The sequence below is a fragment of the Bombus impatiens genome, unplaced genomic scaffold (genome assembly GCF_000188095.3).
Source record: "Bombus impatiens unplaced genomic scaffold, BIMP_2.2 scf_0019, whole genome shotgun sequence".
Taxonomy (NCBI): Eukaryota; Metazoa; Arthropoda; class Insecta; order Hymenoptera; family Apidae; genus Bombus; species Bombus impatiens.
The window spans coordinates 845,998-860,098 of record NT_176438.1 but is presented as its reverse complement, the minus strand read 5'-3'; the positions used below and the strand labels follow the sequence as shown (position 1 = coordinate 860,098).

At 35.3% G+C, this 14,101-nt stretch overlaps 1 protein-coding gene and 2 long non-coding RNA genes across 4 annotated transcripts in view; 2 read left to right on the top strand and 1 right to left on the bottom strand.

Annotated features, from left to right (window-relative positions):
• LOC112212251 overlaps window positions 1–14,101 on the top strand; it is a 35,394-nt gene that overhangs the window by 8,496 nt on the left and 12,797 nt on the right. The gene's annotated exons all lie outside the window — the stretch shown is intronic.
• Window positions 1–14,101, bottom strand: part of LOC100748192 — a 29,107-nt gene that overhangs the window by 4,700 nt on the left and 10,306 nt on the right. The window contains exons 2-8 of the mRNA XM_012381511.3: window positions 8,083–8,427; window positions 7,069–7,470; window positions 4,871–6,876; window positions 4,015–4,273; window positions 2,695–3,432; window positions 1,853–2,296; window positions 702–1,208 (exon numbers count right to left, since the gene is read on the bottom strand). Coding sequence (XP_012236934.1) covers window positions 702–1,208; window positions 1,853–2,296; window positions 2,695–3,432; window positions 4,015–4,273; window positions 4,871–6,876; window positions 7,069–7,470; window positions 8,083–8,427 — 4,701 coding nt within the window. The remainder of the gene's footprint in view (window positions 1–701; window positions 1,209–1,852; window positions 2,297–2,694; window positions 3,433–4,014; window positions 4,274–4,870; window positions 6,877–7,068; window positions 7,471–8,082; window positions 8,428–14,101) is intronic.
• On the top strand, window positions 9,534–11,863 carry LOC112212248. Of its 2 annotated transcripts, XR_004461319.1 has the most exons (5): window positions 9,534–9,915; window positions 9,995–10,133; window positions 11,220–11,358; window positions 11,455–11,530; window positions 11,727–11,863. It is a non-coding gene; the product is annotated as an uncharacterized LOC112212248 (long non-coding RNA). The 2 variants fall into 2 exon arrangements; XR_004461318.1 differs by having other exon boundaries at window positions 9,539–9,915; window positions 11,455–11,861.

The window sequence follows — 14,101 nt, the reverse complement described above, 5'->3', positions numbered from 1 at the left end:
TTATAATATAATATAATATAATATAATATATTACAATATCTTTATTATATATAAAATGCTATTATCAATATTATCATACTAATAATATCATACTATTTATATATACAGTACTACAATTCCTACGCCCTTGCATCGTTTAAAAATTTCCACTATGTACTTCTTAAAATGGGTCTCAATATAACCTTAACCATAAAATTTCCATATCGTGAATTACAACGCGACAATTATTTCTCCCTTATCGCGACCCACAAGCGGGCTAGTGAACGAGCCTTCGAGCTGGCGTAGAGACAGGCCAGAAACAAGAGACTACAGCTATACCGTGTACGAACACCAACAGAAACTGTGCTCGAATTTCTAATCACGCTTCGCATCGTCTGTCATTAACGTCCCTACTAATCGTCCACAGTAGGGAAACATTATTATAGATATATTGTATATTAGATGAAATAGATGTAGCATGTCCAAACATGTAATTTCAGACAGTTTTAGGATACTGACAATTTTCAAGTCCTTCGATTTACTCATTGACTTAGATCATTTGGTTCTTTATATCCGAGTCGGCTACAACTGATTGACAGAGCGTTGGGTTGTAAGATTTTGTCTCATATACACGAACTACGCGTATTGTACAGGACAACGTGTTACCAACCAATACTTCTAATTTACGACCAACCAACATTTATTCCTCCAACTGTACTCACGTTCTCACTAGAGGACTCGTAGAATTGATGTTCAGTTGGATTACGCACTCCACCGGAGAATCCTCCACCGTTATCGTAATTATCGTCGTATGGCTCCTGTTGTTGCTCTGTGGTCACAGATTGTGGTCGTATAGGAGGATAATTTTCGTCCAATGGCAGCTCGTTATGCGCTTCTAGTACGGATTCGGTTGTACTAGTGGTAGATACACGTTTTCTTCCAGGTCGTCGTATTCTACTTCTTATTCTAGTTTGTTTTATCTCGTCTGGTCTAGATCTTGGCCTAACAGTGTATATCGTGTCATCTGGAAGCACTGTGGCAACAGGTATTATTTCAGTAGTGGTGGTGACTTCTGGCGTCGTTATGGGCGATGGTAAGGTTGTAGGTTTCAGTGGTAGACGACGATTGGGAGTTGGCTGATACTTCTGGCGGTTTTTTAACAGCTGCGTCTGTGGAGGATTCGGTTCCACTGCTGCCTCGTCGTTTGGTAGCAGAGATTCCTGCGGCACCTGGAAACGAGAAGTTTTATTTTAAATGGTTATCTTTTGAAAGTTTTTGTAGGTCCTTGGCAATTGGAGAATTTTACTAATTTCAGAAATTCTATATCTTATTTAGTAAATTTTATGTTTTCGTTCTTACAAATTTTATGCTTTCTTTGGTAAATTTTAAATTGCAATTTTTAAATTATATACATTTTAAATTTTACCTGTATGTTATATTTATAGAATATAATAATTATATAAAGTACAATGACTAGAAAATTTGAACATATAAAAAGGCATATAATATGCAACAATATATCAAATACTTAAGTTATGTTATATACTATAACATTTAATATATAAAACAATTCCATAGGTTCCGTTTTTTAAATTATTAATTTAATGTACATAAATATCTGCGGTGTGATAATAACGGTATAAATTGATAAATTATTATAAGATTCTTTTCTGGTCTCTTCAAAGTGTTATACGTAATGTAATGTTATTAAATTAATCATCAGTGAATATTAAAAAATTGTGTTAAGAAATAAATTTGTTGTTTAAGATGCCATTGTGTTTCTTGCTCAAATAATTTCTCTACACAGACTTGAACAAATAAAAATGAACATGATTTAATTTTCCTATTAAAGACCTTCAATATCCTCACTTACCTCCGGAAGCTGGGGCCGGTATGTAACAGCCGTCTGAAATCTGTTATCCACCGGATGTACCGGTCGGAAGTTTGGTGGCCTTATAAATCCGTAATCAATGTCCTCTTCAGTTGGACGCACTGTAGTGGTCGTTGTAGATGGCGCTGGTGTTGTAGTGGCTTGTCTTTGCTGCTGAACTGCATGAATCTTAATATATTCGTTGCCATCTGTCTGAACTTGAGATCCATGATTCTGAGTACGAGGTCTGGATCTGACTCTCTGTCTGTTGGATGTGGTTCGAGTAGAATCCTGGTTCACCACGTTGAAACGAACGTACTCATCCTGTGAACCCCTATTTCGGGTCTGAACCGAAGTTTCATGATGCAATCGAGTGCCAACGCGCCCTCGGACTCGTTGTCGAATCACCACAGGAGTGGTACTCGTTGTGATTGTTTCTGTTGTTACCTGAAATGGAAATTGTGTTGACGTCACGATTGAGTTACCTTTGTCTGTCTTTTTTGTTGTGATAAATAATATAAAATCAATATAATTTGCACGTTGCTTTGTTATTTGTATTAGTGCAAATTATCTTATATCTGAATGTACAGAAATTTAATTAGTAAAAGATCAATATACGTTGTTATGAATTTGTAAATTTCTCTCTGTGTAAAAATTTGTCTCTGATCAAAATCAAAAAAAGAAAATCATAGTAAAATCTTTGATCAAGTAATTTGTAAATTTATAACTATTTATCTCTTCATTATATTGATTTTTTAGCAAAAGGATAATTTAATTACAAAGATTTAAGTAAGCAACAGATGAAGATTAAAGAAGCTTCAACTCTATCAGACAAATTCCCTTACATCTGACAATGGAAGCTCGGTGGAAGAGACAGACAGCTCATAATCCTCTTGTTTATTCTCTGGCAATGGGATAAATATTGGCTGCTCGTTAGGATTACCATCGCCAACACCGGTTTGAATCTTATCGCTCTCCACGCGATGCAGATTATCTTGCCCGGTGAGACTGTACTCCGGCTGATTCTGTGGTACGTTTACCTCATAAACCGGAGAATAACGTTGCTCTTCCGGTGTCCTTAGTCTTGGATCAACAGTTGTGGCCACTTCAAAATCGCTGTTTTCTGCTTTTCCATCTAACTGATAATCTTTTGGCCTCTGAACAATTCCTTGATCCAGTGACTCTCCACTTTGAACTTGATAATTAAATCCATTCACTGGAGTCTTCTCAAGACCAGTGTGTTCTAAAGTAGATTGATCATAACTAGATCGATAACGTGGATCTTCTTGAATATTCTGAGCATAGTTATGACTTCTTGAGTAAACTTCAGAAACCAACGCTGTAGCGTGATTCACTGTGACATCGTGAAGAGATGGATAGTTCTCGGTGGTGCTGACAATGGTGGACGGGTAATTCTCGGGAGTATAGTCGTTCAAGCTCGACGATGAATCCAGTTGACGAAGAATACTCGACTCTGGCCTGGTCGGTTGGATGAACCCGTTTGACGTAGGGGAATTCGAATCGGTTTGGGGCACAGTATCGTACGATTGCTCGGTCTGCGGGCTCTGAGCGTGTCCTAGGACCTATTGGCATTAGAATAGTATTTGTGTGCAAATTGTTGAGGTTGGAAGTATGTATAATTATATCAGAATTTATAATAAAATATCAAAATATTTAACATTTATGTTATTATATGCAATATTATTAATAATAACACTCGATCAATTAGTCTAGTTTCGAATGTAGTTTAAACGTAAAGAATTAAAAAAACATAATTTTTTCTATATTTATGACAAAATCTAATTTTCAACTTCATATAATACAAAACTGGGAGCAATAAATAATTGCGGAAATGAATAAATAAATAGATATATGTATATTGTACGCTGATAGTTAATTATGTTAATACTCATGTGGCGCTAGCATCACGTCGTCAATCTCCATAGTATCAATTTTAATATGTTATTTATTTCTTATTTAGTACATAAACGTAATTTCTTTATTAAAATATTCATAAATATATTTTTTTCTATAAAGACCGTTAGTTTCTTGTTTTTAAGAACCTAGTTATTTTTAATACAGTCAGGATTCAATTAATTTTCAAGAGCAGAGGTACAGCTGGCTTAGCAGTTTATACATGATCGTAAATTCGCAAGACGTTTTACCTCAGATTGCTGACTGGTCTTATCTCGACTTCTGTACTTATGTGTTCTACTGGCTGGCCTTCTGTGCTCTACATTATACCTCAACGTAGTTTCCGGGATTCTAGATTTAGTTGGCTCGTAAGCGGATTCGCGATACTCCTCTGTGGTGGTCGTGAATCTAGATCTGGATCTATTGTACGGTCTTCGACTTCTATCTACGTTCGACCTGGTCGATGGGGTTTCGGTTGTTGTTCTTGGCTTTGTAGAAACTAATCTGCTCCTAAAATTACCAAAACTTAATGTATTTTTTACTAATTATAGAAAATTTGTCAGTGTAGGCCACTCTTATATTCAATTTTATGATATAACTAATCGTTTTCGTTTAATTAGATTCTTTTCGCTAGGTTCTTTTAACTGGAGTATTTTTCTTTGTTCAGTATCACTTAAAGATCATGAGCAACAATGTAATGATAGACGATCTTGAAGTTGTAGACCATGAAATGTCCTCCGAAAGAGATTTAGTTATCCGTTATTTTTTAAGTATATTGGAACTTCGTTTATCACAGATTGGAAGACAAGGCCCTCCACTTCGTGTTATTAGTCTTTGGACAGTCCCAGTCCCTATCTTCATTATAAGAGTACGTATTTCTATTGCATTTATTTTGAACAACTGAAGTTCGACTGCAATTCATACGATATAGTCAATATAGGCAACTTGTTCATGTAAAGAAAGTATGGATAAACAAGGTGTACTATAATAGCAAAGATTACTCAAGATCTAAAGTTCAAATAAACTACATGCTTATTCAACTAGATTTCTTTCAGAATCTAAACGTTTTAATATACTTCTCTCATAAAGAATTCAAACGAAAAGCACCTCTGTCTACTACGTGGCCTATATGTTGTCGTAGGAGTACGCTGTGTCGTAGTGGTTGTAGTGGTAGTGCTGCTCGTAGTCGTAGTTGTCGTAGCAGCGTGCAGTTTCGCCTCATTCTTGTCCAATAAAGAATTCACCAGACCAGGAAGGTGCGGAGAGATCGCCGGTAGTTCAGCCGGCAAACTATATTGCGTGGGTCCAACGGGAGCTCTAACATCGTTAATGTCACCGGCAGTGATTTCACCGCCGAAACTACCAACGAGACCAGTGTTGGATTGGGAATTCTGTTGACTGTATTGCCCTCCAGTGTTGTATTCCTGTGTCTCCCTCTGCTGAGCCAACTGTTGATTAATTAACGTCAGTTGGCCCGACGGATCCTCTTGACCAATTGTTTCTTCTTTGAAACTAGGTGTAGTAGAATACGAAACTTCTTCGACTTGACTCACTGCAGTTTCCACTTTTGGACTTTGAATAGAAACCTCTGTCGTTTGCGAGTTTTCATCATAGTACTTCTGCTTCTTTGTAGCTGTCCTCTGATCGTCGTAATAGGAAGTACTAACCACAGAGGCTGGCTTATTGTCACCATAAAACTGTCTGAATCTGAATCTGGAGCCAGAGTATCCGGGAGATGGTGATGCTGTATATGTCTGCTCATATTTAGGAGTACTTAATGGTTCTGGAGAGTAACTTATAGTTGTTTGAGGCTCGTACGAAGGAGTAGTGGAATCTGATACACTGTCCAAGCCATCTATGTAAGAGTTAGGTTCTATTATAGGAGTTGGACTAGGGTTTTGATCATCACTGTCTTTTGGATTTGGAGCATTGTCTAAGGTGTTCACTACCACTGATCCTATATGTGGCGCGGGGAAGGGAATTTTGGAATATCCAGGAGGAGGATCGAAGCTGAGTGGTGCCACGAAGAAAGGTAATTTGTCGACCTTCCTCTCCACACGATTATGGTCGATAGACGACAAATAAGGCAGATCAAACTTGGCATAACCTGTTGGTGGATCCAAACTAGTTGGACCCACGAATACTTGAGGGGTATCTGGACCAACTGTGTCCAGAACAGCTATGGTTTTGGCATCCTTTAATATCCTTAATACGTCAGACACTTTAACATTAGCTGTCTTTGAACTGGTACTTCCCATGTATACTGCTAAAGGAGGTTGATTGGGAGATGGCGTTGTAGTCGGTTCTCTGTAATTTTGTTGATCGTGGTAATGAGTCTTCGGTCTTTGCCTGCCTCTAATTTTATTTTTACTTTGTCTAGAACTTTCTGACAGATGTTGACGATGGAACTGTTGATGTTGATCTCTAATCAAGGGAAGAGCATGAGTTTGAATATCATGGTTCTCTGGTCCAGATACTCTGGCTTCGTTTTCACGCTGTTTGTCAAGGAGCTGTTGTTGCTTTAGAGCCTGCTGGACTTCTAGTTCTTTTTGTCTTTCTAAAGCAGCTAGCCTTTCAGCTTCTTTCTGTCTGGCTGCTTCCTCTGCTCGACGTTTTTCCTCTTTTGCTCGAATCTCTGCTAATCTTCGCCTCTCCAGTTCTTCCAACCGTTGTTTCTCTCTGGCTTCGCGAATTCTTTCAAGTTCTCGTTGTTTGGCTAATTCTTCCAATTTTTCTAACTCCTTTTTCTTCTTTTCTGCCTCACGTTGTCTTTGCAACTCTTGCTCCCTTTGTAGGGCTTCCTGTTGAAGGCGAGCTTTTCTTTCCAGTGCTCGTTGTTCCTCGTTTAGCCTGGCGATCTCCTTCATTCGCTCTTCTTTGAAGAATTGAGCCTTTTCTTCGCGTTCCTGTTGGATTTGTTGTAATATTTGACGGGCAAACGCATCCTGATCATGCAAAGTATCAACACTTGGGCTTTCGTGATGTTGCTGCGGTTGTTGAGGTTGTTGATGCTGTTGCTGTTGTTGACGGAGGGGATACTGCTTCCGTCCGCGGTTTCTTTTCGGCTGACCTCGTTGCGCCAAGGTTTCGGCTGGCACGTAAACTAATTGCACCTATGAAGAACAAGTATCAAACAAAGGAGTTAAACATGTTTATCCTTTAATCGAGTGAAAAATAGAACTGTGAAGAATCTTTGTTAATTATTAGGAAATAGAATAGGCTTTGGAAATTTGGGAGTCCGAAAATTTCAATATTTAGAAATTTGGATTAGGTTCGGAAATTTCAAAATAAAACTCAAGACCAACCTCCTCCTCTTCATCTTGGGCACTTTCACCATGAGGCAGCAAAGAGGCCTGACTCGGTTCCTTTAGCTGTTTCGAGCCTTGTCTTTGATCCTCTTCAATTTGTCCGACATTTCCAATATTTTGCCCTTGTTGTAATAGCTGACCATTCTTGATGTCCTGACCGGATAAATTCGTGAACTCTTGGGGAAGGCTCGTATCCTGTTTTGTTGGCGAGTGAGGCCTAGGTCGTTGGTTGAGAAAGTTTTGCGCTGGGAAAACTGGTGGTAGTGCTTCAGAGGCAGGAAGAGGTGGCACTAGATCTTCCGACGAAAGATCCGCCACCTGCGTACCCTCTAATCCGACTTGATGCAGTTGCTTTCCCTCGTCTGTGTTGCTAAAGCCGCTTGGTAGGAAAGTCTGAGACTGGGGAAACAAAGACTTCTGTAAGTTTTAAAAGGAGTTCGTTCGAATTAGCAACAATTCTTTAAAAATAGCAGAATCGAAAACATTAGAATTTGAAATTTAAAAATGGAACTGACCATTTAATCTTTCAGATGTATCTACAAAAATTGATATAAGTTTGCATTAACAGAGATTGAAAAAGATAGAATCAAACATTTAAATTTGTTTGAGGTTTGAAAGTAAAAGTAGATATTTACTCTGCTTAATTTTTAGAACTACTAAATCAGAAAAATTTATATTAATTTATTTGAATTATTTGAGAGATTTTTTGAAGATTACAGAATTGAAGATATTTGCATTTGAAAGTGAAAAATAGAGATGGATATTTAATCCTTTGAACAAATTGACAAAAATTGATCCAAGTTTACTTGAACTTGAATGACAAGAGAATCTTTCAAAATAGTAAAATTGAAGACACACACTATTATGTTTGAAGTTTGAAAGTAAACCCAGATATTAAATCTTCTGACGTTATCCTTCCTTTTTTTTAGAATAAATATAGAAAAATTAAAATAAGTCTGTTTGAATTAAGCATCTATCAAATAAATATGTATACAGTCTATTACGTTATACCTGAAGAAGTTGTTGCTGAGCTCTAAGTTGCTGTTGCAGCAGCAACAGCTTCTGTATATTTTCCTGAGTCTTTTGCAATTGAATTAACTGCTCTTGATACTGTTGCTGAAGTGCTGGCGGCAAGGAGAGCTGCGGAAGTTGAGGTAGCTGCGCGCTTCCGCTCGCCAAGGGTGCCGCAGCTGGGCTATTTTGTTCGAGTTGAGTTTGTGCCGCCCTAGGATTCGCTAACGGTATCCATTCGCTGTTTGACACTTGTCGCGACCATCTTTCGGCTTGCACAACGTCGAATTTTACCGACAGTATCAAACAGGTCGATACCGTTAATGCTAAACACCTCCGCACAATCTGAAATTATAAAATGCAGAGTATAAAGATTTCAAATGCAGATTTGTTTACTTGTACTATTAAAACTATAAGCAAAGCATAGCAATGTAGAATATACTAGAGATATATTAGAATATATTAGAAATATCTAATGTATATTGGAATATATTATATTGTTACACATTGACTGTCCGAATATTTGCTTTGCTAAGTGGCTATCTTTGTCCCCACCAACTTCTGCAGGGAAGCTTTCTTTCAGAACGCAGCTTCAATGTTATACGAGTTCTTTGTTGTTTTATTACACTGTCAAAGGATTCGATACAGAATTTGCATTTTATTACTTGTTTTCGTCATTTTTAATGGCAACTAGAGATTATAATAACCAGAATGGCGAATCGTAGAGCTGGACGATCGGAACGACGATTTTCTGCTCGGTCGGTAAGGAGGTAGAAAAAACGTGACCGCAAGTCTTGATGATCCGCAGAAACGCAAGGAACTGAACCGTCTCATGACAAATACTCAACCACGATTCAATTGGCATAACTATTAACATAACCGCAAAAGGAGATAAAAGAAACATGATAGAAAATACTTTCACGGTGTTAATGGAATTTATATAAACGTCGACTACGGTAATTTTCCATTTGGAAGAGAAATTTTCCTAATTGATATAAATTAATAATACTTGTAAATACTTGGGAGATCGGTTGGTTTTGTGAATAATGTGTTTGAGATATTGCATGGGTTAAATGAATTGTTTCGAGAGAAAGGACGCAGTTTCTCTGGAAAAAGTAAGGCAAATACTAAGTAGGAAATTAATTTCCTTCTTCAATTTTCCCAGTAATAACAGTTTTCTTGATTCTTGAAAAAATGAATTCGAAATAAATTCGAAATACATAGGAACACGCGAATTTAAAATCTAACCCCAATTTTAAACAGGTTTCGAATATTTGTAAAAATTTGTAATAAAAATTCCTGCTCTTTTTATCGGTTAAAAAAGCGAATTCAAATTTGATTTCAGTTCAGAAATTTCTTTTAACGAAGTATTTTAACATTTCTGGACATTCCGATATCTTACATGATATCAAGTGAGAACGGAGAAATTTGTTTCTATGAATTTTAATTTCTGTTAACCAATTGCATTTACTAACGCGGATTTTCGAAGTTTCTAGGCGGAAACTATGCGGAGCGCATAGAAAACTTATAATCGGTGAATGTAGTCGTCCTTCCAGCTGCGAACTCGGAAATTTAGAAAAAGTAGCGTGTTACGTTATGCGTCATATGCATTTGTTATCTCAAATCCACTCACACGATCAACTTCATCGAGTGTTCTCAAATTCCGATTTCAATCATTTAGATTCGGTTATAGTTGTATAGACATTTCAGTATCTAGTAATTATATGATACTTTAATGATATTTCAAACATTTATATTTTTTTTGTGCATTTAAGGTAAAAGAAAAAATGAGAAAAAGATGCAAAAAGAAAAATAAAAAATATTTTTAAGAAGGTAATTTAATTTATAGATAATATTATATACATTAGCAAATATTATATAATAAAGATGAATAAAAATAATATTTTTGCAGACAAAATGTGAAAAGTGGCGAGGATTTTAAATTGGCACATAGGATGGAACATAGGATTTACTAGAGTGACAATAGATAAAATATGGTGGTATAATACCTAGACATAGAGTGAAAAGAATTGATTTCCAATTTCGGCAACGTAAGCAGTTTACACGCTTCTGTTTGTCGCATACGATTTGTGAATACAAGATTATCTTATCGTGGTCTCCTTTTGGTGTTTAGCAAACCTAGCTTACGTGGTTCGCATTTTCATATCACAGAATGGTAACTAAACGTAACGTTCACGTAACGTGTTTGTTTTTACGTAAGGAAGTCGATTATTCGATTTCGATTTCTTCGATCTAGATTTTTAATATAGATCTCTATAAATATTATTAAATTTCTCTATAAATCTCTATAAATATTTAATTGATCTCTATAAATATTATTATATATAATTATAAAGTATATATAATACTATTAATATCCATAAGTAATAACACATTGCGAATTAGTCGCGAAAAATGATTCTTGATATTAATTTAGAATTTTTACAGGTTTAAAATATAGCGAAGAGAATATAAAGGTGACTAATTCTGCTTAGCGTATTCATTAGATGAGAAATTTTTACAGGTTAAATTTTCCATTTATTATTCATTCATAAGTAAGAAGGGTAATTAATCATCCTTGTAAACGCAAGCGATGATCTCAGTGCCTTGGGATGATCTCAGAAACATCCAAAAGAATTTGTTATTCTAACGAAAAAATTATCATCGTCATCACCGTCATTACTGGTATTGCGTGTGAAAATATTTAGAGTGCAACCATAGTTAACGAAGTATGAACACTCACGAAACGGATGATTTCTAATAAATACCTACGCTGACTGAGCTTGCACGATAAATCTTTCACTTGAATTTTCCAAACAGATTTCGCCGTTCGTCCTTTCAACTTGCGATTTAATTACTATTTAATGCATTTTTCTTTAATCACATTAATTTGATTTACTATCTTTTTAATTCTAATATCGAGGCATAAATTGTTTTTTGTTAATTAACTCATAACTAGTTTCCGTTTCAAATAATTTAAAATTACAAATTTCTCTATTTCGAATAATTTGATATTAAATCAATTTTATTTTCAGCAATTTATGAAATACATTAGATTCATTTTCAGACTCATATTCTTCTTTTTCTAATTGGTATGCACTTCTACCAATATATACTTATGGTTTTGTCAATTACAGGTAAAATTGAATTCCGCATTCTATTATATTTCAAACGCAAACCAATATTTGTTGCATTTAACAATCAATTCAAATAATACAGTTTTGCGAATAACAATACGGCTTCCGACTGTGCATTGGCTGTTACACTAGCGCGAAGGTAGATACTACGCCCAATAGATAGATTTACTTTATTTATTTTATAATATTCATGATATTATAGTTTTATCTCTTTTATTCTATTACTTATTTTTAGCTATTCAATTTATCTATAGAAAAGATATCATGTCCAACATGGTGATCAAGAAATTAAAATCGAAGAGGAAATTGAGGTAAAAATCTTTTTCAACGTTCAAATATTACTCCATTGTTTACTACATGATCTTCTACACAATTGCATTACTATTACTAAAGGCAGATAATAAGTGATGGAAGAATAGTTTGATTAAATAAAGGCTTATTCAATTTACTCTATAATCATAGAGAGTTCCAAGTTCTGCTTTGCTTAACAATGCTACAATATTGCAGAAGCGTCGTTGCAATTATCCGAAAAGTGGGGAAACACTCTTTGGTATTGTTCCAAGCGTCTTCGTTAGCAATAACAAACTGGTTGTATTCCGTTTCGACAGAACTATTTGTCAAACGCAAACTGAAAACATCGTATAGAACAAGCAGCTACGATGAAACTTCTCAAGTTCACTGTACCGAAGCCATCGATTTTCGTTCAAAATTGAAGAGCACCTAAATTCTCAGATGATAAACAGTAGATATAAACAGTAGTAGAGGTAAATGATAAACAGTATAGTTCTAGCTTCAAAATTGGAACCACAGATCTCATATTAAAGCAACATACTTTCAGTAAATATCACAAAAAATATTAATATAGACTGAAGAAAGAAAACATAACAAAATTCAATTCAATTTTCTTTGATAAAAATAATTCTCATATTATATTAATAGCGTAGTAATAATAATATAGTATTAATGTGTATGTATGTCGTACGTATATGTTGTTAAAATCACGATTAATAGATCACGGATCTCGATGCCTGTGCGGTACTGAACGAGTTACCGACTTTCTTTCGTTGAAAGAATCTTGCCAAAACGATGCCGCGATCGTACTACTGACATCATTCTGATTACATTATGCTGTACATACGATTTACATCGCGGAAGATCGCGTGCCGGACACGGGCTGTGGTCTTTCTGCTTTCTTCGTCGTTCCCGCAATGGAAACGGGCCCATAGACTGTGAAATCCAATACATACACCGAGTGCAAAATGTGGAATTACAGGATGCAATAATGGCCCAGTAATGGCAGAGAACAATAGAAAAGTTTCACATCGATATCTTCTTTCATTTTCTTTCACAAAAGTTGGCTAAAAATTCCTGGGAATTTCCTAAAAATCATTGAACGATTCGCATCAGAAAAATGTTCTTCTTAGTTTTGATCAAGTAAATATTACTAATACATCATATTCAATTTTATTTGTTCACAGTAAAATAATAAAACACAGTTAGTTATAATTAAATCTACTCTGAAACTAACTGAAATAAATAAATCTAGCATTTAGAGGATAAAAATAATAAATAAAACATAAAAATCTAGCATATTTGCAAGAAGTACAAAAATATTATTAATTATAAAGTTTCATGATATATAATCTTAAACGAGCAATATTTAAATAACAGTGCAGAAGTAAAAGAACATTATTCAAGTAGCTAATTTTCATTCCTACTGTATATACGGACGTTCGTAATTCACAATCGACTCACATTGCGTCACAGTATTATGCGAATCGGATTCCCGTGACGGCTTTCTGATCAAAATTTCGGTCACCGTGCAGCGAACGTCGTAAAATCGGTGCGGCCTCGTGTTACGCAAGCCTTAAGGCAGTTTCTTATGAGCTGTTTCGAAGGAACAGGCCACTAGACGCTTGGCGGAACTCTCGCACTGATTTATTTATTATCAGCGAGTTCTTTTTCTTGCAGCAGAAAGAGCGTTTTAAATATCGTTTGAGAGGAAAACTTTTCCTCGCTCTGAGAAAGGTATTATTTGAATCGAGAAGCTTTGTCGTGTTCACATGAAAAAAAGGAAAGGTAAAGAAAGGTAGAATGCTACTGAAGCGCATTCTGTTGTGGAATTGATGACAGGTGAATATGAAGGATACAGTTCATCAATCCTTGTATTTACATTGTGTTCATGAATTATTAAATCTGAATTGATGGACTGAATTTTATTACGGACTCCGCAACCGTGTTGATGCATATTTCGATATCAGAACATCGATCACGTAGTATGTATTATCTTTTGTCAGTTTATGTATAATGATTTTCACACAGAAAATTCATAATTTAATAGCATCAAATTTTTATAGATTTCACTTGTGAGACGAATTATAATAAATAATTTAAATACTCTGCATTAACTAATTTCGATGCACATAGTCCTATGCAGATTGAATTTATTAATGTTCCTAGAAATCATAACCAGATCAAGATCTCTTATCTGCTCCTCTTGTGCAACGTTTACGACCACAAATTATCCCCACCATTTTTTCGATCACTTGATTTCAAGCTGTGACCATTTATGGGAATGGTATTATACATATGTATTACTTTATTACATTCAATGTAATAATACTTGAGCTTTAACTGAAAGGTTTAGGTTCAAGAAAAGATATACCGAATCAAATCTCAATCATTCATGTTCAATCTAGTACAAAGATAATTATTATATACATACACATATACATACATCGAGTACGCGTATACCAGGTCTATTCTTAACTAGACATGTCCAAACTATATTTCTTTTTTTTTTGGAAACGAGACCTTAAACGATTATTTTCACGTTTAGAATAACCTCCTGTTGATTATTTACTCACATTTAGTTGATAATT